General features: G+C 39.6%; 2 protein-coding genes and 1 non-coding gene across 3 annotated transcripts; 1 reads left to right on the plus strand and 2 right to left on the minus strand.

The window, feature by feature from the left end:
* The first annotated feature begins 5,288 nt into the window (after window positions 1-5,288).
* Window positions 5,289-8,027, plus strand: LOC126791818 (serine/threonine-protein kinase-like protein ACR4). The gene has a single exon (XM_050518306.1). The coding sequence runs from the start codon at window positions 5,289-5,291 to the stop codon at window positions 8,025-8,027; it is 2,739 nt and encodes a 912-aa protein (XP_050374263.1).
* Window positions 8,028-8,334: 307 nt separating this feature from the next.
* On the minus strand, window positions 8,335-8,406 carry TRNAT-UGU (transfer RNA threonine (anticodon UGU)). The gene has a single exon. It is a non-coding gene; the product is annotated as a tRNA-Thr (tRNA).
* An 8,387-nt stretch (window positions 8,407-16,793) lies between these two features.
* LOC126791830 (tetrapyrrole-binding protein, chloroplastic) lies at window positions 16,794-18,096 on the minus strand. Its single transcript, XM_050518321.1, has one exon. The coding sequence runs from the start codon at window positions 17,871-17,873 to the stop codon at window positions 17,043-17,045; it is 831 nt and encodes a 276-aa protein (XP_050374278.1). The 5' UTR covers window positions 17,874-18,096; the 3' UTR covers window positions 16,794-17,042.
* Window positions 18,097-25,826: the final 7,730 nt, after the last annotated feature.

Consider the following 25,826-nt stretch of genomic DNA (forward strand, 5'->3'; position numbering starts at 1 on the left):
TCGTTGTTAATAACTTTCACATATGAAGTCCGATTAGGACGCGTGACGTGTCCACGAATTTGTATCGACGAGTTCTACAACTTTCGTGAAAGAAGTTTTCTCCAACGAGTGACAGAGTAAAAGTCGATTCTCACATCGCGGAAACTTTACATTGTTCTAATTCACATTTCCAATATCGGTTTCGTTTTCGATTTCCGACGTCGCAAAGTGAAACAAATACGTTTAAATAAATTTCACAAACTGATAAATTTTAAAACAATCCAATAAGTTGTTTCGAAAACTCGGGTCATTACAATATACCCCCCTTAAAGGAATTTCGTCCCGAAATTCAAGTTCTTCACTCAACAAACAATTGTGGATATCTTGTCTTCATATCCGACTCTAGTTCCCAAGATGCATCACTCTCATCATGATGGCTCCACAATACCTTGACTAGGTCTACTTCTTTCCTCCGAAGCTTCTTTGTGGATCTATCCAGAATACGAACTGGCTCATCAACAAATGTGGCATTTTCCTTCACCTCAATGGTGCTATGATCGATCACATGCGACTCATCTGGTACATACCTCCTCAACATGGAAATGTGGAAAACGTTGTGAACGCCCGACATGCTAGTAGGCAAGGCTAGTCGATATGCTAGTTTTCCTACCTTCTCAAGGATCTCAAAGGGCCCAACATATCTCGGAGCCAACTTTCATTTCTTGCCAAATCTCACTGCACCCCTCATCGATGAAACTTTTAAGAACACATGATCGCCGATCTCAAATTCCACATGTCTCATCTTTAAGTCTGCATAGCTCTTCTGTCTACTATGTGCGGTCCGGATTCTATCTCGAATAATCGAGATCTTCTCTGTGGTTTCCTAAACCACCTCTGGACCCATCAGTGCTTGATCACCAACTTCGGCCCAACAGATCGGTGATCGACATGGTCTACCATAAAGAGCCTCATAAGGTGTCATGTCGATGCTAGAATGGTAACTGTTGTTGTAGGCAAACTCAATCAATCGCAAATGATCCTCCCATCTACCTTTAAAATCCAGCACACAAGCTCTCAACGTATCTTCCATCACCTGATTCACCCTTTCTGTCTGTCCATCAGTCTGAGGATGAAAGCCAGTACTCATATCCAAGGTAGTACCCATCGCCTTTTGTAAACCACCCTAGAACTTCGACGTGAAACGTGCATCTCGATCAGAAACAATAGAAACTGGAGCTCCATGAAGTTTCACTACCTTGTCCACATATAGTTTCCCTAGCACGTCCACTGAGTACTTCATTGACACTAGAAGAAAATGAGCCGACTTCGTCAACCGATCGACAATCACCCATATAGCATCGTGACCCTTGTGGATCTAGGCAGTCCAGTCACAAAATCCATAGATATCTGCTCCCACTTCCAAAGAGGAATAGTCAATGGCTTCAACATGCCAGCTGGTCGTTGATGTTCTGCTTTTACTTGCTAACACGTAAGACACTTCAATACAAACTCAGCTACATCTTTCTTCATACCGTTCCACCAGAATTGCATGTATAGGTCCTTGTACATCTTGGTGTTCCCTGGATGAATGGTATAACGTGATCGATGTGCCGTACGAAGGACCTCCTCCTTGAGATCATCACAATCTGGGAAATACAATCTTGTCCCAAACCTCAACCCTCCATCGGGTCTGACTCTCCACTCGGAAGGACATTCATCAAGCGTATCTACTACAAGGTTTGCCAACTTAGCTTGTGAGAATTATCTTGTGTCTGACCCTGTATGATCCTTGAGATTAATTTCTGTTGCACAGTGACACTACCAAGAAAGACCTTTGGTTCTCCTCCCGATGTTACCAAGTCAAACTCTGATCCAGTTTCGAGCATAAACCATTCTTGAACCATAAGAGAAGCTACTACACCTCTCGGTTTCCTGCTCAAGGCATCGGCCACCACATTTGCCTTCCCCGGGTGATACTCCAATGTGAAGTCATAATCCTTGAGGAGTTTCATCCATCTCCTCTGCCTCATATTCAATTCCTTCTGTGAGAATAGATACTTCAAACTCTTATGATCATAAAAGAGTTGAAATTTCTCACCATACAAGTAATGTCTCCAAATCTTTAGGGCAAAGACAACTACAACGAGCTCTAGATCGTGAGTGGGGTAGTTCTTCTCATCGATTTTTAACTGTCTAGAGCCATATGCAACAACTCCTCCATGTTACTTCAACACACAACCCAAGCCTTGGAGTGATGCATCACTGTACATGACAAAACCGCCCCCACTAGAGGGAATCGTCAAAACTGGAGCTGTGGTCAAACTGGTCTTTAGTTTGTTGAATGCCTCCTCATATGCTTCTGTGCACACAAACGGAGCATCTTTCTTTGTCAACTTGGTCAATGACAATGCAATACTAGAAAACTTTTCGATAAACCTCCTGTAGTAACCTGCCAAACCAAGGAAACTACGGATCTCTGTAGGGTTCTTTGAACGACTCCAACTCTTTACTGCCTCCACTTTTGACGGGTCCACTAGTACTCCATGTTTTGAAAAGACATGACCGAGGAACTTGACCTCTTCTTTCCAAAACTCACACTTCTCGAGTTTGGCGTACAATCTTGCTTCCCTCAAAGTCTGCAACACCGTTCTCAAATTCCCCACATGCTCTTCTTGAGACTTGGAGTATATCAGAATGTTATCCACAAACACCACAACAAACTCATCCAAGTACGGGTTAAAGACTATGTTCATCAAACTCATAAAGACAGCTGCTGCATTTGTTAGGCCAAAGGGCATGACCACAAATTCATAGTGTCCATACCGGGTCCTGAAGGCTGTCTTCGATATGTCTTCTTCCATGTGTTTCTGAATCAAGTTCTGAATCCGTTTTAAAATTCATTAAAAAGAATGGAAGAATGAATCGCTATTTATAGAGAGGAAATCTGATCACTAAATGAATTTTCATGAATTCATAAATCAATTTCTTATCATAAGTTCTGACGATTACGTAATGAGTTTTCATATGTTACGACCGTTACAGTGGTTACGTAATGAATTTATATATGTAACGACCGTTACCTCAATGAATTTCATTTCATACGTTACGACTGTTACACAATGAATTCGACGGTTACAGAATTCAATCTCATTAAATCTATCGTTACAGAATGTAATCGTATTGAATCTGACGTTACAAAATCAAAGTGGTTAAGTTGTCACACATTTCGTAATTCAAATAGTTTTCACGTTTACAGTGACAATTTCTTATTCACACCATAACCAATTTAACCAGATAAATATATGTTTTGTAGCTCTTAATACTAGAGAATACAAGGTTCATATTTATCATTACAAATGTTTTGGTTAAATTCCTTTAATTAAATTAGTCTAGATTAAATAGTGAAAATCACTATTTTTCCAACAATATAGTTGGTTACTAATATGTTGGCTACTAAAGTTTTGGTACGGTAATACCGAGCAAATATATATGAAAGCTAACATGATAATGGTAATATTTTTGACAAAGCTGGTATTACCGTACCAACAAAACATTTTTATATTTATTATTTTTTTCTTAAATTGTCATTACATATATCAATCTTACCCGTTCATTTTTATAGATGTAATCTCAACCTTTCATTAATACCAATAATTTGATATTGCCGATTTCCATCCAAAATTTAATTTGTTTTTTTCGATTTGTTATATTTCATTAGAGATTTAGAGTCACTTGAATGAATATTCTATATAAATTTTATATGAACTTGTCTGTACTTTGAAAATCAAAAGGAATTTTTTTTTCAACAAAAAATTGGTAAGGGCTTTTCACATAATTGGGCCTAAATCATATATTGGTAAAGACCTATTACCAACCGTACAATATAAAGTCTTGGTATACCGAGAATAAACGGGGTTTGGTAGTTAGTAATGGTAACAATTTTATCTAAAACCAATTAGAATTGATTGATATATGGTATAAATAAAAATAATTCGGTATTGTACAGAACTCACCCCTAAGTTTTCATTGCCTATTTCTTAAGACATCTTTTCGTGATGTCCTTATTGTTCATAATAGTACTTCATATAACATTTCACATACCACTATGTTTGGGAGGAAGACATTCATTTACATTGCTCTTTTGCGCGTGTATATAAAATGTGGTACTCAAGAAATATGGAGATTCACAGGCATCTATAAATTTACGCAACGCGGTCTGTGATATTGAACATGAAATCGTATCGTATCATAGCACTAGCAGCGCAGACTTGTACTTTACGTTAAATTATGGGAGGAGATCTCAACTAGAGTAAGAATACATGGAGAAGTCAGGAGGACCTAGCATGGATTCTTGTGGTTGTTTTTGGCAGCAAACCCGTAACTATGAATCTTTGTTAAAACGTGTGTCGCGGCGTAATAACCACAATAGGGCATTCCACTGTGGTATAATTTCTTTAGTTATTAACTGATTCTATCTCGTCTAATTAACTTTTTTGTAGATGTCATCTACGAATTATTGAGGGTCCCAGCTTCATACAAGGTAGAACTGTAGAAGCCATGGCGGCAATATTTGTAACTCTGGAAAGTCAACAAGGAAACGTTGTTACGTGACTCGAGAAGAGATTAATGGAGAAATGGTAGAAAATTACAAGTCATCCATGGAGGAAGAGAAAATATAAAACAATGTTTCCAGCTAGCGGGGGAAATTTGGAATCATATTGTTTAGAGTTTAAATATTAGAGAGAACGGTTGGCATGAAAAGATGAAATGCCATTTACTTCTCATTTATTGCATTCACCAACGCTCAGAACTGCACTTCCATGCCATTCAATGCCCTCTCTCTCTCTCTCTCTCTCTCTGAGCTTTCTGCCATTCACTATTCCACCCACCCAACACTCTACTCCTCCTCCCAAGTAGTCATATGATAATCAAGACTCTTTCTTTTTCCAAGTTTTGATTGTAGATAAACCCTGACCAAATGAAATGAGGTTTTCTCACTTGGGTTTCTAAAGCTGCGTTCATCTGGGTCCTGCTATTCGTTTTTGGCTTCTCTGGTACGCGGGGATTCTACTCTCTCTCTTTCTCTCTCTCTTATTTTTTGTGTTCAATCATGGAACTTTAGTTCCAATGTTTGCCTTTTTCTTCATTCAATCATGGAGAAAGGGGAAGCATGTGTACTCGACTTTCAGTTCTACACTGTACGCTGCTTAATTTGTGTTGCTGAGTTTTGGGTGGATATCATAGGACAAGTTAGTATCAGCAGTAAGAATTAGTTTGTATTTGAATATTCCGATTGTCGTGTACACGTAATGGTGGTCTCTTTAGGAGGTTTCCTGATCTGGGTCCTTAATTCCAACAATAACAATACACATAGAGTTGGGATTCTTGCTCAACTTGTAGGTTTATCAAGTTTATGGTGTTTAGTTTCAGGACTAGGTTCTATGTCCTCCATTGCAGTTTCTTATGGTGAGAAAGGTCCTGTTTACTGTGGCTTAAACTTAAATGGGTCTCATATTGTCACCTGCTATGGATCAAACTCAGCCATAACATATGGAACCCCGATTCATTTCCCGTTTATTGGTCTAAGTGCTGGTGATGGATTTGTGTGTGGTCTGCTCATGGATTCTAACCAACCATATTGTTGGGGTAGCAGTGGTTATATTCAAATGGGTGTTCCTCAACCCATTATCAAAGATGCTCAATATGTAGAAATCAGTGCTGGTGATTACCATTTGTGTGGATTGAGAAAACCTCAAACAGGGAGCCTCAGAAACATGTCCTTTGTCGATTGTTGGGGCTATAACATGACCAAAAACTATGTGTTTGATGGCCAAATGCAGTCTCTTTCTGCAGGGTCAGAGTTCAATTGTGCATTGTTTTCGCAAAACAGGACTGTCTTCTGCTGGGGTGATGAGACTAGTAGCAGGGTCATAGGTTTGATCCCTGCAGACATGAGGTTTCGGAAGATTGCAGCTGGCGGGTATCATGTCTGTGGGATTTCAGAGGGTGTGAGCTCTAGAACCTTTTGTTGGGGAAGAAGCTTGGACATTGAGGAAGAAATCTCAGTGGCGTATTCAGGTCAAGGCAATGTTGATTTGGCTCCAAAAGTTCCAATGCTTTCAATTGTGGGCGGGAAGTTCCATGCTTGTGGAATTAAGAGCTATGACCATGGTGTCATCTGCTGGGGATTTATCGTGAAGCAAAGTACACCTGTTCCTAAGGGTATCAAGGTTTACGACATTGCTGCTGGAAATTACTTCACTTGTGCAATTCTTGCTGACAAGTCATTATTACCTGTTTGTTGGGGTCTTGGATTTCCTACTTCTCTTCCATTACCTGTTCAACCAAGGACCTGCAGGTCTACTCCATGTGCTCCTGGCTTCTATGAACTTGACCGTGACACCGCCTCTTGCAAAGATCCCAACTCTCACATTTGCATGCCCTGCAGCACTGGCTGTCCTCCTGAAATGTACCAAAAAATTGAATGTACATTGAAATCTGATAGACAGTGTGATTATAACTGTTCTATTTGTTCCTCATCTGAGTGCTCCGCAAACTGTTCTTCATTGTACACCAATTCAATGAGGAATGAAAGGTTCTGGTCTCTGCAATTGCCTGTCATTATCGCTGAGATTGCCTTTGCTGTGATACTGGTCAGTGTTGTGTCTCTAACTGCTGTTTTATATGTTCGCTACAAGTTACATGACTGCCGTTGCAAAGAGAAAAATTTAAAGTCTACAAAGAATGGTCCTTTCCAGAAAGACATCGGCAAGATTCGTCCAGACTTGGATGATATGAAGATACGGCGGGCTCAGATGTTTACTTATGATGAGCTAGAAAGAGCAACTTCTGGGTTTGAAGAAGAGTCTGTTGTGGGGAAGGGAAGCTTCTCCTCAGTTTTTAGAGGTGTTTTAAACGATGGAACAGTTGTTGCTGTCAAAAGGGCTATAATGTCTCCTAACATGCAAAAGAATTCGAAAGAGTTCCATACTGAGCTGGACTTGCTATCCAGATTAAACCATGCTCATTTACTCAACCTGCTTGGCTATTGTGAAGAAGGTGGCGAGAGGCTTCTCGTGTATGAGTTCATGGCTCATGGATCATTGCACCAACACCTCCACGGCAAGAACAAAGCCTTGAGAGAGCAATTGGATTGGGTTCGAAGAGTCACAATTGCGGTCCAGGCAGCTAGAGGAATTGAATACTTGCATGGTTACGCTTGCCCACCAGTGATTCATAGAGATATAAAGTCTTCAAATATCCTGATCGATGAGGAACACAATGCTCGAGTAGCTGATTTTGGTTTATCACTATTGGGACCTGCAGATGGTAGCTCCCCATTGGCTGAACTGCCAGCAGGAACACTCGGGTATCTTGATCCTGAGTACTACAGACTTCACTACCTTACAACCAAATCTGATGTTTATAGTTTTGGTGTTTTGCTATTGGAGATTCTCAGTGGCAGAAAAGCCATTGATATGCAGTATGAAGAATCAGGAAATATAGTTGAATGGGCAGTGCCTCTGATCAAGGCAGGAGATATAATTGCAATCTTGGACCCTGTTCTGAAACCTCCACCAGATGTTGAAGCATTGAAAAGAATTGCCAATGTAGCCTGCAAATGTGTTAGAATGAGAGGCAAGGAGAGGCCATCAATGGATAAAGTGACGACAGCACTCGAACGAGCTCTTGCGCTGCTAATGGGAAGCCCCTGTAATGAGCAGCCGATTCTGCCTACTGAGGTGGTATTGGGAAGCAGTAGATTGCACAAGAAGTCATCTCAAAGATCTTCAAACAGGTCAGTTGAAACTGAGGTAATAGACGCAGAGGATCAGAGGTTTGAGTTCAGAGCTCCTTCATGGATCACATTTCCGAGTGTTGCTTCTTCTCAGAGGAGAAAGTCCTCGGTCTCGGATGCAGATGTCGATGGGAAGAACTCCACAGAAGCTAGAAATATGGGAAATGGTGGTGATGGGTTGAGGAGTTTGGAGGAAGAGATTGGACCAGCTTCACCTCAAGAGAAGTTATTCTTGCAGCATAATTTTTAAACTGATATGACCAAACCAAATGCTGCAATTATGTGGTTGACAGGACAATTGCATTGCTTTAGTTAAATTCTTGGTTTCAGAATGAAATGTAAAAAGAAAAAAACATGTAATTTCCTGGACAGCTATAAGTAGCTACCAATTTATATTTTTCATCACTCTCATATCTTCTATATATCTGGACTCAGTTCTAACGGTTTTTGGCGAATTAGAGCATCCATTCAGAAATAAAATAATAACAAAGGGGAGAGCAAATTTCATTATCCATAACAAAATATCTTCAAACAAAAACAAAAAATTACAAATATAATGCCCTCACGCAGGATCGAACTACGGACCTTCAGTTTACAAGACTGACGCTCTACCACTGAGCTATAAGGGCACCCGTTTTCAATTATCTAGATAAAGGTATATATATTCATTAAGATGGTCATTTCCCTACATCAAATGGTAACATAGTTGCATTCACATGTTAAAATCATACAACGTGAAACGAATTTGAGAAGTTCGTTTTAAATGGCTAGACGAAATGGAGAGATCTGCAAGGAAAGTTTTTCAATCATGTCCAATTGAAGACAAGATCATCATTTTTCAAATATATTTGCAAATAATTGATGAAACATGTTAATGACATATATCGGAGGAGGTGAAGCAACTTGTGGTGTCTTACTGTGACAAGATGCATCAGCAAGTTGGATCAGCTTCAAACCTCAATTGTAAATTGTCAGCTGAAAACAGTGTTGTTGATCGGAAGAATTCTGGTGTAAAGTTCAGCTGCCAGCCTGGTATGCAAGATGAGCTCATGAATTCGGTTCTCAATCCGAATGCTGCTCAAAAGAAAGGGAAATTTCTTAATGATGGGATTTTGAATGATGCTCTGATCATCTTGGTTCCCAAGTCTGAGCGTCCCAATAACACACAAAGTTGCACCCACGAAGTCTCATAAGCTCTAAAAACAAAGTGCTAGCTTAGTAGCTTTATTCATACTTTCATAGTAAGCCGACGCTGTCATTGCTAACTGGAGTTTGCCTATTATAAACTCCTTTCAAATTTCTTCAGGATAACCAAAGCAAAAGCCACAAGCCCGAACGTTCTCCGAGGAAAAAAAAGAGGCAAAAAGTAATTTTTGTACAGGGATATCTAGATAAACATTTTTTACGAATATGACCATAGGCGAAAACAACTTCCACTTATATGAACCTAGGGCATACAAGCATAATATGCATGCTTTTCGCGAAAACAACTTCCACTTATATGAACATAGGGCATACAAGCACAATATGCAGATTTTTGGTCCTAGCAGCTATAGCTGCTAAGCAGCTTCTACTGCATGATAAATTCCTGAGCTTGTAGTACTTCCAGCCACCTGCATTGTTCCGAGTAGACTTTTTACAACTACATATATCCATTCTTTCAACCACCTTACTTTCCACACTACCAACGATCAAAATGTTACCCGGCCACACCAAGCCTTCCGAGTATCAAAACAATAATTAGAAATGACTTCAAGATTTGTTAATGCACGACAATAAAGCACCAAACTACTTTGTACATTTACAAACTAGCTGCGGCTGGTGTTAAACTTCCATTACCTCAGCTTGTAGAACTTGGAGTAGCCACCTGCGTTGTTCCCAATTTCCTCCTAGAGCTGCCGGTTCTCATCCTAAAATATACTAGGTTACAACTCAACTGCTTCTTATCTTCCGAAGGCAGAATACACTTGGATGCATCAGAAACATGGACAACTGTGTTGGACTTGGGATTCATATGGAATTGGTCATAAATACACGAAATAGAAGTCGGAGGTTCTTCCCTCCACCATGTGGAGGTTCACCCCATATCTCTTAACGGCGCGTGTTATACACGATTTAACAGACCTGGGTTACTCAACCAAAAAAGAGGTCACAACAATATGTTTTAACCGTTCGTATTTTAACTGGGATATTAATTTTTGGGAAGTATGAGGAGCAACTGAGCAGGAGGTCCAAAACTTTGTCGGATCTTTAAGAATCCAGACCGAAGTCGCTCTTGTCATCGTCTATAGACTGTCGATCCCTTCCCTTCCCTTCTTTAGAGTTTCTTTGTTCGGTTGTTCAACCTTTTTCCTATCCATATCCATTTCACAGTTTTGATGCCAAGGACAAACATATAATTGAGGCCAATATCATCCATATCAATTGTAGAAAATCCCGTCAACATCTCCAACCCATGATTCAAATCCACTGTGACTCCATTCGCATGTTTCTCTTGCTCTCTCTTTCTTCTGCTCTTCATATTCAGTACCCACAGCAAAAAATCTGCGTTTTCTATAAAATGGTTGTTGAAGAACATGAAATGCGTAATTTATATGGAGCCGTCTTCATCTGCTTTACCAATATTAAGATTACGGGCTTTTAAATTCTTTTCTGGTTTCCATGAGAATCATGAGACCATGTATTATGAACAATGGGTAATCAGTGTCGTTAGAGATAATGAGTTAGGAGAAGGAAAGCATGAGAAAGAAGAGGAAAAAAGGGAGACACATAAGGAGGAAGATATATCCGATAATAGAGGAGGGGGAGAAAAAAGAGTGAAGGAGAAGAGTAAATTCACACATTTTTAGTGTAAATGTAATATTTTATTTTTATCAGTTTGAACTGTGGTAAAAAAACTGTCATGTGGTATTTTAATATTTATATTAATTTTTAAAATGCTGAAAATCTTTTTAAATCATTATAAAATAATTTGAGTGTTCGAAAAAGTTTCATAAAATTATAACGCTCTCAGAATAATACATTCTAATGACCGGTATAAATTTTTTGAAATATTGATCACTGCAAAACACATATACCATTTTCGAGGTAGGAGATACAAAACGTCTATCTCGGATCGTGAGTCAAACACAATGACAAACATATATAGTTAAACATTTAAGAATAGCCACATTTCACTTTTGTGATCAAATCAAATGGTCGAATTTTTATTTTGTCAAATTTTGTTACATAAAACACAACATGGTTATTAAAATTGTATAACATGTGTTCACATATTATTTGTAAGTATGTACATTTCCAAACCAACTATACATAACAAATGAATTTGTAATAAACGATAGTAGGATATTATCAATATAGTGAAGTATAACTACATAAAAATTTACTTATTTTCATTAATATTTAGGCCTTGATCTATGCGCCAAATTTATCTCATTCTTACTCCCTAAGGACAGCCATGTTGCGGGGTGATAAATGACTCAAATGTTTTACATGGGTGCATAAAGCAATCACTATGGGAGTATATTAATTTTTTGAAATTTTTTCGGGCACTAGAGTTATTTTTGAAATTTTTTTGAAGTAATGAAATTATTGAAATTTGTTTTGTGAGGATGGAAATGTGCCACATGGACTCTTTTGACTTTATTTTATTTTCAAGTTTTTGAAATCATACTAGAATCTTAAAATACAGTCTGAATACTCGAAATATTCTTTAAAAATTACTACATTTTCATAATGATGTGCCCTATTCACCCATCCAAAAATTATTATATATTTATTACCAGGGACACGTCTATCCTTTTGGAGGTAGGAAGCTACAAATGGTTGATCTTGTGATCAAAACCCAAGCATTGACCAAAGTAGGTAAATTTTGAAACATAACCACATTTCACTGTCATGATCACATCCAACGGTCGAATTTTTATGATGACAATTTTAGCTACATAAATCATAACGTATCACAACGTATGCTAAAGTAGTATAACCTGTCTCACTGATTATACGTAAGTGTATATATTTTCGATCCAACTATAATGTGGAAATGAAATTTAGATATATCAACCGTTGGATGTCACTATTATGGTGAAATATGAGTATGATAGAAAATTTACACATTTTCGATAAAATTTGGGTCTCAATCCACTCTGTTTACCTCATGAATCTTAATACCTCTTTAAGAGCAACCATATCACATGGTTATAAATATCTTAAAATTTTAACACAAGTAGATAGAGAGCATCCCCTTACAACGTATGAATTTTAGAGACATTTTTTAAATACTCGAAATTATTTATTAAAATTTTCAGAAGGTCATGGTATTTCCAAAAAATTATCATAAAAATTTAAATATACGTGGCATAAGCAGGGTTCTTACACCTGTCCAACTCCTTAAATTTTTATTAATTTAATATTTTTAAATTCAAAATTTTTAGACATTCCTTATTGCCCCTTGGCTTTCGGTTGTACAATAGTTCTAAAAGAATCTCTTTCTTTCATGGTCCTCTCTTAGTCCCTCTTATTGCCTTAGAGTACTCTTCTCAGTTCTCACCCAGAAACCCAAACTACGACATTCAATCTATGGCAGAACCTCAAGCTCTCCAATCACCATGGCCTGCTCAAAGGTCCCAACCTCCTTCTACTGCACAGCCTCATCAAAATTTCCGAATCATAATCCAAAATCTTCATCCCCAAATAACTCACTAAACCCCACCTACTTCCCTCAAATCCCTCAAATTAACTAAAAGTCAAATAAAACGACACGCGATGCAATTCTGATCGCTTATTTATCTATGTCATTTTATTTTGATTATTTTAAACGATTTTAAACTTTAAAAATATTTTAAAATGTCATAATTGCCCGAAAGTTTTTTCAAAACTTCATACATTGCCAGTACCGCCCTCTATCAATTGGCGCAATTGAAATTTTCCAGATTCATTCCAAGATTAAAAGTATTTAAATTCAATACTTAATTGCATTTGTGATTCATTCCAAAATTACAAGTATTTATAAAATAAAATCTTTAATAACTCAAAACGACCGACCACCCAAAAACCATATGTTGCCGTCTGCCGCCCTCCTCCATCCAAAACCCTCTTTTTCTACTAAACCCAACAAAAAATTCCAACTTTTACCCCATCAAATAAAACTCATTACCAGTTTACCACTCTCCTCAGTCCTCACCATCATCTTCCTCCTTATCACCGCCGCTCACTCCCCCCTTCTACGTTTTGACTCACCAAATCTCCAAATCAAATCTAATTATCCATTCCCAAATCACTCATCAAACTCAAGGAGGTAAACCCGACATCCTTTTCGATTTCACCAAAATCTCACTTTTTGTGTGTGTTTTACATAGAATAAGAGAGGGAGTTAGATGTTGAAGAATTTGGAAATTAAAGAGGCTATTGGGTTCTTAGAGAAAATAAGAAATAGATGGTTTCTTCTTCTCAAAAAAAGAAAAAAGAAATAAAGGGTGGTAATTGAAGAGTTGATGTTGAGAATAACTAATAACTTTGTCAAATGAATTTAATTTTTTTAGTCCCTTAAACCCCTCAAACTGAAGACAAATTGATGTTAGTCAAAGAAAAGGGATGGACCCAAAGTTATGGCTGTGGTGATGCCAAGTCAGCAAAATTCAAGAAGGTGAATCTTCACCATGTGAAGGGAAGAAGTCGGATTAGCATCAGAAAGTAAGTCAGCAGAATCCATTTTCACCTAGCTCTCTTCTGCCTTTAGTTACATGCATCTTGACAGATCCAAAACTCCAAGCAGTTTGTCTATAGTAACTTTTATGTTGTCACCAATTACCTCCTTCACCAGCTCCTCCCACACATCTCTAAGTGGACACGTCCATTCCTTAATTTTCTCCCCAAACCCCTCCTTGTCCCTCACATCATACCATATTTGCTTCAAGGAAACCAGAGGTTCTTCCATCCACCCAATGGAGGTTCATCTCATATTTGTTAAAGACAAGTGTTACACACTTGCACAACAGAGTCAATCAATTTTTTTAATATTTTACTCAAATTGTGGTTCATGTTATGTCACATCATCAGTTTTAATAACATGTGAATGTTCACAGAGTTGATGCAAGAATTTTCGCAGGGAAACACCAGCAGCGTACAAAGCTTTCTTGTACTTCTTAACCAGGGTGTCCCACGCTGCCGCTAGTTATCTGTAACCTCATCTCAGTCCTAAGTAATTCGCATAGTGTCCACTTTAGCCTTCAGCTCGTCCCCCAAATCCGGAAAGAAGATCATCCTCTCCTATGCAATAACATACTTACACACATATCAATCTCAACTGATATACCGACAAAAAATTATGAATTAAAAACAAACATATATAAATAAGATTCAGGTGTGACAACACATCATTACACTAAAAACAATTTCCCGTCTATTTTGTCTCAAAGATAAAATCAAAATCCATTGGAATATGCACACATTATAACTATCAATTCTATCAAAACCTGAATCAACATCATGATCGAAGACGACACCTTCCCACCAAGCATCAGTATGGAACACATTAACACAGACAACATACTGTAGTTTAGTTTTGATAACTCAATCTTCGGAGACAGGGGCCTTATACTGCCCCGATAGCAACTCCGATCCGCATTGCCGGAATCAATGTCATCTAGATAGGGTGAAACGTGAACAACATTAACGAGAATCTTTCCATCATCGTTCACAAAATGATGATACTTGACGAGACGACGTCGTTTGCGGACAGAAACAAGAGTCCCCGAGTGCCAGGAGCCCTGCAACCCATCTTCTTCAGTCCTTGTTTTGACCGCAGCATTTCTGAGCCGCTTTCTGTGGGTTCGCTGCTTGCGCTTTCGGGATTCTGACGCTGCCATTGAAAGTGGGAGACAAGGTTTGAATTGGGTAAGTGTGCTTGATCAAGAAGGAGTAACGCTTTTGGGATTTGTGTTTTAAAGGAAGTTTTACGGTCGAGGTTGTAGAGAGAGAGAGCATTGCTTGCGCTTTCGGGAATCTGATGCCGCCATTGAAAGTGGGAGACAAGGTTTGAAGTGGGTAAGTGTGATTGATCGAGAAGGAGTAACGCTTTTGGGATTTGGGTTTTGAAGGAATTTTTTTTACGGTCGAGGTTGTAGAGAGAGAGAGAGAGAGAGAAAGAGAGAGAGAGAGAGAGAGAGAGAGAGAGAGAGAGAGAGAGGGAGAAGTGGTGTTGGATTGTTGGTGACTTGGTGAGACCTGAACAAGTTAGTTCATTGAGCTTAGGAAAGTAGTGTTGTAGGAGAATTATCTCCATAATCTTTCAGTGTATCTTGTCATAATTAGTATAAGTTAGTCTAGATCAGGAATGATATATAATCATTCATTCTACGACATACTCAATGTAATGCATATATAAAAGCTGCCTTATCAATGAATAAAGATGATGTTTCTCCCCATTATGATGTGTTTTACATTCTTTTGTAACATGTTATTAGCACGTAGTTCTAACCATGAGTTCTTATATCTAGAACCCTAGTTTCTGAAAAAAAATTCATTCAGTCATGAAAAAAAATCGACAAAAGAAGATGAAAAATCCTGAAAAATATTATTATGCTAAAAATTGGCAGAAAAGACAGCAAAAAAAAACCCAAAAAATCGGAACTTCAATTGGGCACCCAGATGTCTGATCTGTGCACCCCATCTTCTCTGATTTGCCCCAAGCCACAACCCAAGCGCAACTCGGTGTCGCCGCGTGCCCAGAACCACGTCGTTGACCCACTCCTCGACATATCAACGTCGCCACCGCAACTGAGGCGCGACTGCCCAAAATGCGAAATCGACCCAGATTAATGGAAATGAAAATCTCCCATGATTTCATCCCGACTCTTGTTCCTTTAGCCTCTTAATCTTGATAAAATTCATTTCGAGTAAGTAAACGTACCCATGATGTGTATTACATCTGTGGATCACTTCAAATTAACACTTCTAACCTCTTGTTAAAATTGAGTTATCAATGTGATGTTTAATAAATTTATAAGAATTTGAAAGTTGACGCAATACAAATATCTATGTTTAATAAATTTATAAGAATTTGAAAGTTGACGCAATACCTTGTAAGACATACGACAAGAGCTATGATATGGATTAGAAATTTAGAATCAAAGCCAAACCGAGCAAGTGACGCTTTTCCATTAGAGAAGGCAAATTCCAACGAGAGTTGAGTTCACTGAAGTAACCACCACCTGAATCACTTCTTGTTCCATCAACTTCCATGTTTATTTTGGAGAGAGACAAAAAACTAATGTCGTCGTTATCATCGTTAGGTTGTTTCAACAGTGGAGCACACGTGTCATTATACTATTGGTCATGATCAGCTCTAGGTAACCATGGCTGGTCTGCCAAGTTTTGTCCCTTACTAAAACTATTGCCAACATATATATGTCTACGAATAGACTCGAACTACCATTTCAAAAAAATAGAATGCCACTAGTTGGTTTTGCTGTCTTCCCCAATATATACACTCTTCTCGGCTGCGGACGTCTACACCATCCATATAGTGCGGATTTGGTGATTTTGGCCACCGGTGACGCGCAACGACGGCGTCGACCAGCACAGTCGCACTCCTCTCCTCCCGGTGCTCCTTTTTATGTCGGCCGAAGCTACAGCGCCGGCTTACGGCGGTCGAAATCTCAAAATTTCAAGTTTTTTGGTACCGTGCAGAGATTTTTAGTTTCCGGCCGCCGTAGGTCGGCGTTGCAGCTCCGGCCGACACAGACAGGAGCGTCTGGACGAGGGGAGTGCGACTGTGCTGGTAGGTGCCGTCGTTGCGCGTCACCGGTGGCCATAATCGTCGAATCCATACCGTAAGGACGGTGCAAACGTCCCAGCCGAGACTTTCTATATATATGTCACCCCACGGACAAGCAATGTATGTATATAAAATGCAGCAAAGAGACAAGCAAGAAACCAGAATGGGGCAGGCTCTATAATTTGTCTTTAATCGTTCCTTTGGAAAATCCACAGTAAAACAAGTGTAACGTTCTGTACAATTGCTCCGATTTGGGCACATCTCACACAATTGGATTTACATATTCAGATATTCTATGTAAAAGCATACATGCTTCCACTTGTCCAGCAGAAAAATAATATTAATCCTCACATAAATTACTTTGAAGAATGAAGACAAAAAACAAAAAGGAAAAAAATTAAAAAGTAGAAGCATTAATCAAGTACTGGAGTAATAATAAGCACTTGTGTTATTCTCTGTGTAGTTTGCTGTTTTCCAGAATGAGATCGATCAAAAGCTGTAGTCTGATTTGAGCACCCTCTTGTTGAGAGGTTTGGATGCATCCATTAACCCTTTCAACCCTCCTCCAGCTTTGTTACCTTCACCGGCGGCCATGCCGGCTTGGAGTAGTCGTTCTTCTTTTTCTTCAGTGTTCTTGAAGGCGGGATGGTTTAGAATGCATTTGAGCAACTGGGTGCCTCTCAGAGCGTTCGTCAATGGCAGATGACCCTCGGGTGTGTCGTCGTTGAGCTCCCAGATGAACTCGTTAGGGAAAGCTCTGTAGTTGTACTGATCGACCTCGGTGTCGAGCTTCTTCATCCACCCGACTCTGATGAAGAAGTTGGTGAAGTCCTGGTTGACCTTGTCGAAGAATATCCTCTTCTGGACGGAGTAGCCGAACCTGTTGTTGCTGTGCTGTCTCCACAGGTCGTCAATGGCTTTCAGGTCGGCTTCCGGGATGAACTGGACCTCAGAGAAGAAGACGTAGCCTCGCTTCTGGGCCGCCTCGCCGGCCAGGACTATGAGGAGGCGGCGAGTCTCTTCGTCCGCTTCCCGGAAGTTCTGGGCGGCGAGGTGCTGCTGTAGTTGTTCGAAGGTGTCGGATTCGGAAGAAGAAGAAGAAAGGCTAGTGGAAAACGAGGTAGTGGGAGAGACTGAGAACGTTTTGGTGGAAGATATGATGAGGGAGTGAAGGTGGTGGTGGGAAGAGAGAGGGGAGAAGGTTGAGGGTTCAAGGAAGAAAGTGGCGGCGGTGGAAGGAGGAGGAGGAATGTCATGAGTCGTAGAGTGGTGGTGGTGGTTGAGTCGACCAAGATTGTTGAAAGTGTTGGTGGCCGCCATGGAAATGAATGTCGAAGATTAAAGCTGATTAATCTAGAGAAATGGAGATGATGTGTGAGTGAGTTGAGGAGAAGAAGCAGAGGAGTCGGGTGGCTGATGATGATGATGATATGGGCAGAGAGGGAGTTGATATTGTGAGTTGTGACAGATAAGAAATGAGTGAAGACTGAAAGAGGGAGTTGAATAAGCTAATCACGTATATTGGATTCTCCATTGTGATTGGCCACATCTGGCTGAGGCTAGATCCTTTCTCTGTATACAAGTGTTATTTATTTATTACATGTATATCACACGTATATGTTTTTATTTACACTCAATATTTCGTTCTTTCAGGTTTTCAGCTGCATCACCTGCATGAATAGAAACAAAAATTAAAAAAAAAATCAAATTATATCAACCTCAGTAAGCAGTACAACTGTACAAGTAACAACACACTCGAAAGTCGATAACTTCAAAATTTAATTTAAACAATTAGATTTACAGACTTAAAGTACATACTCTTTCTAAAATAATGACACAACATACGGTGTTAGGAAAATTTGAATCAGTAATTTAAACTATCTTAACTTAATTCAACGGGACACTCTTTTGCATATGTTGTTTATTCCTAATTCATTAGTTGTTTTTTTAATTTGATAACCAAAGTAATTAAAGGACTGCAACTCCATGTGCTTCGTTACTATAGATTGAGGCGAAAAAAAATGTCGTTCTCTTTCTCTTCTCTAGGATTTGACACGGTGAGTACATCAAACTGGTGAGCCTTAATCCATCGATTCTAAGCAAAGTTTTCATCAACGGTGGTGAATGATAGAGCATTTTGTTAGAACGTCTATAAAATACCCTGAAAAACATCATCGTTAGTATAGAATAAGCAGGGATCGTTCAGTCCCGGGAATCAAAACACGAATTCTACTCAAGAAACATGTATGACATGCATAGAACAACATATAGGCACCGAATTATTTCGATTCTTTTTAAGTCCATTTCAATTCCAATTCTAATTAGAGTCAAAGCGGTTCATCTAATCGTTAAGACTTCTTAATTATTTAGAATCAACGAAGCGTTCAATCCTAAACATATGCTAAAAAGAATTCAACATAACGAAGCGTTTTAGTTAAACAACAAAGTAGCACATAAGCACATTAAGTCGAATTGGAGACATGTTACACAAGCATGGCGTCACTCATCTTGATTAAACATGCAAATTCCTAGAACTATCACAACCCTAAACAAGTATCAATAATTGACACACGAAGCGCATATTCAATCAAAGAACACTTTGGTGAATTAAATCGCAACCTTAGGAGAACCATGGCCTTAGCTTCCTCAAGCATTGATTTAGATGTACGAATTCAAGGAATTAATTGAAATAAAATCTAAATTAATTTCGAAAATCCTACTGCCCCTAGATGATACATACGGCATACACACATGATCAAGAGTTCATACAATCAAAACATAAAACCAAATAAGTCTAAATTTATGCTCTTCATATATAAAACCAAAAATTACATCATACAATGAATCTGAAATTTGCAGAAAACCAAAAGAAAATTTACAAGCCATGGATGAATCACACATTAGAAACCTTTAATGATGGAGGAAGATGAATCCGGTGGTGGAAGAGGCAAGAGGATGGCACGGTAAAGGTGGAGATGAATGAAGTTTTTGGCTTGTAATTTTCTGGATATTTGGGAAGAATTTCGGCTTGTGTTTGTGAGAGAATGGTGATGATCAATATGAAGGGAGGCCGTGCCTTATAAAGAGGAAGAAGGAGGAGAGGCTGCTAGGGTTTTTGATGGGCTGATCCATGTATGCACGGCTAGGATCTTTTCTCTTTAATTGGATCGAATGGATGTCATTCTTTTCCTTGTAGAACAAGCTCTTATCTCCTTGTTTCTCTAGGGTTACACGGCATGGGCTGGACTCTCCTTCTCATGGGCTGATTGCTAGGCACGGCATAGCTTCTTTCACAAGCTGAATTGGATAGCATGGCAAGACTCCTTAGTTTCCTCAAATATCATGCACGACTTCTCCTCTTTTTTCTTCCTTGAATTATCTCTTCAAACCTGAAAATAAAAACCGAAATTAATAAGAAGAGATAATCTATTTCGAAACTTATCTCTTAATCTAGACATTTGTTGTCTTAAAAAGACATATGTAATAGATGAGCTCAACTAGATTAGGAAAGTTTCTAATTTGCAAAAATGAAACTTACTAGAATAAGTAAGTTACTAGAACAAGGAAGTTCATTTAGGAAAGTTTTGTAATAAGAGTTTGAGTTCAAGTAGGATTTTCCAAAATTGTACGTTCCTAGTCTAACAAGGATTCCTTATGCAAACATGAGTCTCAAGATATCACAAATGCGACCAAAACGTAGAAAGATGAAGACTCCTAATTCAACTAGGTTTCCTAGTCCTGTAAGGATTCCTACTCAAACTAGGACTCTAGACCAATTCTTCGTTTTTAACTCGTTTAAGCACAAAGACACATCCAATACCGTCCAAGACTCCTATTGTGACTCAATGACTCGATATTACAACAATAAGGGCTAAGCAAAGTACAAATGGAGGTAAAAACATATTAAGAACGTAGCACAAAGTGCTCATATCAGCGAACGAAGTAGGGGACGCGTACGTCGGGTCAAAGTTTTCCTGATTTTCCTACCTTTGAGATGGTTGAATCGGCCTTAAGAGCAAGGGTCATGAGTGATTTTATTTCATGTCATTCGAAGTGATTTCTTAATTTTCGAGTGTTTTTGTTTTCCTCCAAATCAATTTGGATTTATGGATTTTTTTTGTATTCTCCATCTGTTTTAGCATTTTGTTTAGAAGGTATGACATACCTTTTGCAAATTGAATAAAACAAAGAAAAATGACCAATTTATACAAGTTTGGACCCATTATTAATTATTTGAATGACAAAATTTAAAATGTGACCATTCACTCTAACAGTATTCACAACTATTTGACCAAGTAGTACAAAAACTATGATATTTTTAGACTGTTTTACTCTCATTTATAGAGAGAGGAAGTTGATGAGAGAAACACTTTGTTGGAACCTTGCTGAACTTCGACCACCGAACTCCAGTCACCTTCGTTGGAATAAATTACTGACTCTCAGTAATCCACAATTATAAATTGAGGGGTAAATAGTAATCATGTTACCGACATCCAATAATCATATTACTGAACTTTAGTAAATCTGCAATAATAAATTACTGACCCATTAATCATGTTAGTGATGTTACTGTAGACACATGAAATTTAATGAAGTAAATTATCTTCGTTAAATAATTAAATCGACCAAGAGCCCGACAAAATTGCACATGTGACCAAAAGTCAACAAAGTTGGTGCGGATCCAAATAAAACTTGTGTCAGCACATAAACAGATGATCGTAATCAAAGCTACGTGATTCCGACTTAAATCGAAAATTGAATGTTATTGACGATTCGAAATGGTAATCGGACATTTAATTAAATTAATAAATTCTTTAACGACTATAATTAAATCAACTATTTTCTGTTTAATTTAGTTATGAAAATAACTAATTTTAAATTAATCGGAAAATACATATTGATTTAATTATACAATCAAAAAATTTATTATTTTAATGTCATTAAAATATTCTACAAAATAGAAATTTTGACACTATAAATACACCCCTTCAACATGAAGAGAAGGGGATTTTTTTGAGCCTTGGAGAAGAAGGAGAGAAATCACTTGAGCAAGAATCACTCTCGACAAATCCCGAAGTCTCTCAAGTCCACGAAGATCATCAAATCCACGAAGAATCGTCAAGCCACCAAATCGCTCGTTCTTCATCAAAATCCAAATCCAACCTCAAGTCCACGAAGAATCATTAAGCGGCCAAATCGCTCGTTCTTCATGAAATCAAATCCAAATCAAACTCAAATCCTCAAGATCAAGTGCATGTCACCCTTGAGCCAAATCACATACGGAGATAGAATCAGAGGAGTTCACCAAAGATTGTAACCCCGCGCTTGATATTCAATAAATTACTTTTATTTGTACACGTGTCTGCATTCTTGTTTATTTTCAGATTATCGTTCTACAAATTGGCACGCCCAGTGGGACTTCTTTGGCCTCTCATCTCCTTCTCCGAAGAAATCAAATCCGTTTGTGCGATGGCTTCCAAGAACAATCAAGTCGTTCCAACGAAGAAATCCAAGTCCACAACCGCGAGGTTAAGCAGAGAGGCTGAGCTGATCAAGAAGTTCAAGCAAACATCCTCCAAATCAAAGAGTGAACCGATTGCCCTTGTCACCCGAAGCGTGGCTAGAGCTCAACCCACGACGTTCATGGCACTTGCTAGTAAGCCTCGTCAACCAGTCATCACCTTGGAGAGCTTGGGAGCAATAGAGCATGCCTTTCAAAGCGGGAAGAAGCAAGTGTCAAAAGAGAAGGAGCCAAGTGAGCAATCTCTTCTACCCATTCATGGAGATGGCCCTATCCTAGAAGACGTTTTCTCTGATGACGAATCAAGCACGGCATCATACCATGGAAGTCCCAAAGAAAATGGCGATAACTTTCATTCTATGACACATGAATCCTCTTCTGACAATGCGCAGGTCTTGGTGACGGGGGCATCCACAGTCGAGGAGCAACTCTCTAATCTGTTGGAGATGGTTGAAAAGCTCACCCGAACGGTTGAAGAAAAGGACGTGCAAATCGCTGAGCTCTATAGCAGGTTGGAAGATCACAATGATGAGAACTCCACCAAAGGATCGCCTGGTAGGAGGAAAGTAAATGAAAAGGGAGAAACATCCAAGAACGATGGCGACTCGCTTGGTTCCTTATCACTCCAGCAATTACAGGACATCATCACCAACTCAATTCGGGCTCAATATGGAGGTCCTTCTCGTGACTCCATCACTTACTCCAAACCTTACACGAAGAGGATCGACAGCTTAAGGATGCCACCGGGGTATCAGCCACCAAATTTCCAACAATTTGAAGGTAAAGGAAACCCAAAGCAACATGTTGCTCACTTCGTGGAGACTTGCAGTAACGCCGGGACAGAAGGCGATCACCTTGTCAAGCAGTTTGTTCGCTCGTTGAAGGGAAATGCCTTCGAGTGGTATACAGACTTAGAGCCGGAGTATGTTGATAGTTGGGACCAAATGGAGCGCGAGTTCCTTAATCGATTCTATAGTACAAGGCGGACGGTGAGCATGATGGAGCTAACTAACACGAAGCAACGGAAGGATGAACCCGCGATTGGCTACATCAATAGATGGCGCTCACTTAGCCTTGATTGCAAGGATCGACTGTCAGAGGTGTCAGCCGTTGCAATGTGCATCCAAGGCATGCACTTTGATTTGTTATACATCTTGCAAGGAATCAAGCCTCGTTCTTTCGAGGAGTTGGCTACTCGAGCCCACGACATGGAGCTAAGCTTGGCAAGTCATAAGGGGAAGAATGAAACCCTGGTCGACCAACGAAAAGAGAAAGTCTTCGGAAGCAGATTTGACAAGGTTGTGAAGAAGCCTTCCAAAGAATCAATGTTCATCAATACTGCACCGGTTAAGATCTCTACGCGGGATAAGAAAGAATTTAATAAGGTGGAACCTCCTCGAGCCTACGATAGGAGTAAACGCACGTTAAAGGAGATGGAGCGAAAGACGTACCCATTCCCAGACTCTGATGTGGCGGGCATGTTAGAGGATCTGCTCGAAAACAAGATAATAGAGCTTCCGGAGTGCAAACGTCTAGAAGAAATGCATCGAGTCAACGATCCGAAGTATTGCAAATATCATCGCCTCGTTAGTCACCCTATAGAGAAGTGCTTTGTTCTCAAGGATTTGATAATGAACCTCGCCAAGCAAGGGAAGATTGAGCTGGACGTTGACGACGTTGCTGAAGTCAATTGCACTACCGTAACATTCGGGTCGTTCGAGCCGGTTCCACTCCCTTTTCACCCGATGAAAGCACCGTTTTGTTTCATAAAGGAGGCGCGCGAACATAAGAAGACCAAAGAAGTTAAAGAATGTCCTGCTTCCACGCCTACCCTCCAAGTTGCCTCTAATGCCGATGATGAAGGATGGATATTGGTCACCCGAAGAAGAACTCGCAAAGGTATGATGCCAAACTCACCGGTTGCCCGACCAAGTCATAAGAAATCACATCCCCGCATGAAGGATAATGGACGAGGACATTTTGAAACGAAAGTCGTTCCATATTTGCAGAAACCTCTTCGCCGGAACTTCTCAATAGAGCAATTGCCTACAAAACAACCGAATGTCACTTCAATAGCCACAAGTTGTGAAGTCAGCTCCAAAGAAGATGAAAAGCCTGCAGCAAGAGAAATAGGTGCAAGTCAAGTGTTAAAGAAGAATGAGGTGTTGAAACAATTGGAGAGTCTACCTTTCCAACTTAGCCTATCTGACTTGATGCAATTGCCAAAATCAACGAGATGCGCACTTGTGGAGTTACTTATCGACGTCGGAAAACACTCAACAAGCATGAAGGAATGTGGCGTGTGTGATGCATATTGTGATACCATTCACTTCACAGATGATGACCTCCAATTGGGCTCTAAGCCACATAATCGGCCTCTTTTTGTGACAGGGTACATGCGAGAGCGGAAGTTGAATCGCATGCTCATAGACGGAGGGTCAGCAGTAAATATCATGCCCAAGTCAACCATGTCTCAACTCGGTATCAACGTTGATAAGTTGTCAAGGAGTCGTCTCATGATCCAAGGTTTCAACCAAGTAGGACAAAGAGCGATAGGGATGATCAGACAAGACATGGACATTGGAGAGCTAAAATCAAACACCTTGTTCCATGTCATCGATGCCAAGACATCATACAACTTGTTGTTGGGACGACCATGGGTACATGAAAATGGCATCGTACCATCCACTTTGCACCAATGCTTCAAGTTCTATCGCGGAGGTGTGAAAACCGTGGTAGGAGATACCAAACCTTTCACAGAAGCCGAATCATACTTTGCGGATTCTAAATTCTACACAGATGAGGAGTCGATGAAAGAAGTCCTTCCGGTCGGAGTACTCTCCACGGGGAAAGGTGCTAAAGTTAGGGAGAATGATGTCAAATCAAAAGACATTGAGCTTCACGGTGAAGTGTCGCAAAAAGTCTCATCTGAAGTGGCAACATCGACTGCAGAAAGAAAAGTCAGCAATGCCTTTCCGGTCCTTCGTTATATTCCGAAGTCTAGACGAAGAGAGGGGGAATCTCCATTTGCGGGGATAAAGCCACAAGAGTGCCCACGAAAATTAGAAGAGGATGATGTGAAATTGTTGAAGGAGGAGTCAACATTGTCATTAATAAAGATGAACAACCGAAATCCCACAAAGCAGCCACTAGAGGGGTTTGTCAAACCGATTCAAGGTAAGACGGAACATGGATCGTTGCCCAAGAAAAGAACAAGTGAAGGGTTCGATCCTAATGCATACAAGCTGTTAGAAAAGGCCGGATACGACTTTGGTTCATCAAGCAAAAAGGACGACCAGTCTGCAGCAAGGATGGCGCATGAGCTCGATGAGTCACAAAAGAAGTTAAGAGAGCAAGGGGCAATAGTTGATTCTTCTAAAGCTGGTCTCGGTTTCACTTCAAGCAAGCCAATCAGAATTTCAGGAAGGAGGAGGGCGGAGCGAGCCAATGTGCAACATATCAGTGTCGACGTAGTTGAAGAGAAGAGTCAAAAGGTTCAGTCAACCCCTCGCATTTCGTCGTTCGATCGCATTCGTCCAGGTTCCCGAAAAGCAACATCTGAACGCATTGAAGGATCAATCACAAGGGTGTCGGTTCTTGACCGTGTGAACATGACAACAAGTAGAGGTTCAGTCTTCAATTGCATCGGTAGTACAACCACTCGGCCTTCCGTATTCAAAAGGATGTCAAGTTCAGACAAAGATAAGAAAAAGTCAAACCTCATTCCGCGAAAGCCTGCGTTGGAAAGGATC

The sequence above is a fragment of the Argentina anserina genome, chromosome 4 (assembly GCF_933775445.1).
Source record: "Argentina anserina chromosome 4, drPotAnse1.1, whole genome shotgun sequence".
In the NCBI taxonomy this organism is placed as follows: domain Eukaryota; kingdom Viridiplantae; phylum Streptophyta; class Magnoliopsida; order Rosales; family Rosaceae; genus Argentina; species Argentina anserina.

Bases quoted from the DNA above. Each gene is read 5' to 3' on its own strand.
- LOC126791818 (XM_050518306.1), top strand. From the start codon at position 5,289: ATGGTGGTCTCTTTAGGAGGTTTCCTGATCTGGGTCCTTAATTCCAAC.
- LOC126791830 (XM_050518321.1), bottom strand. From the start codon at position 17,873: ATGGCGGCCACCAACACTTTCAACAATCTTGGTCGACTCAACCACCAC.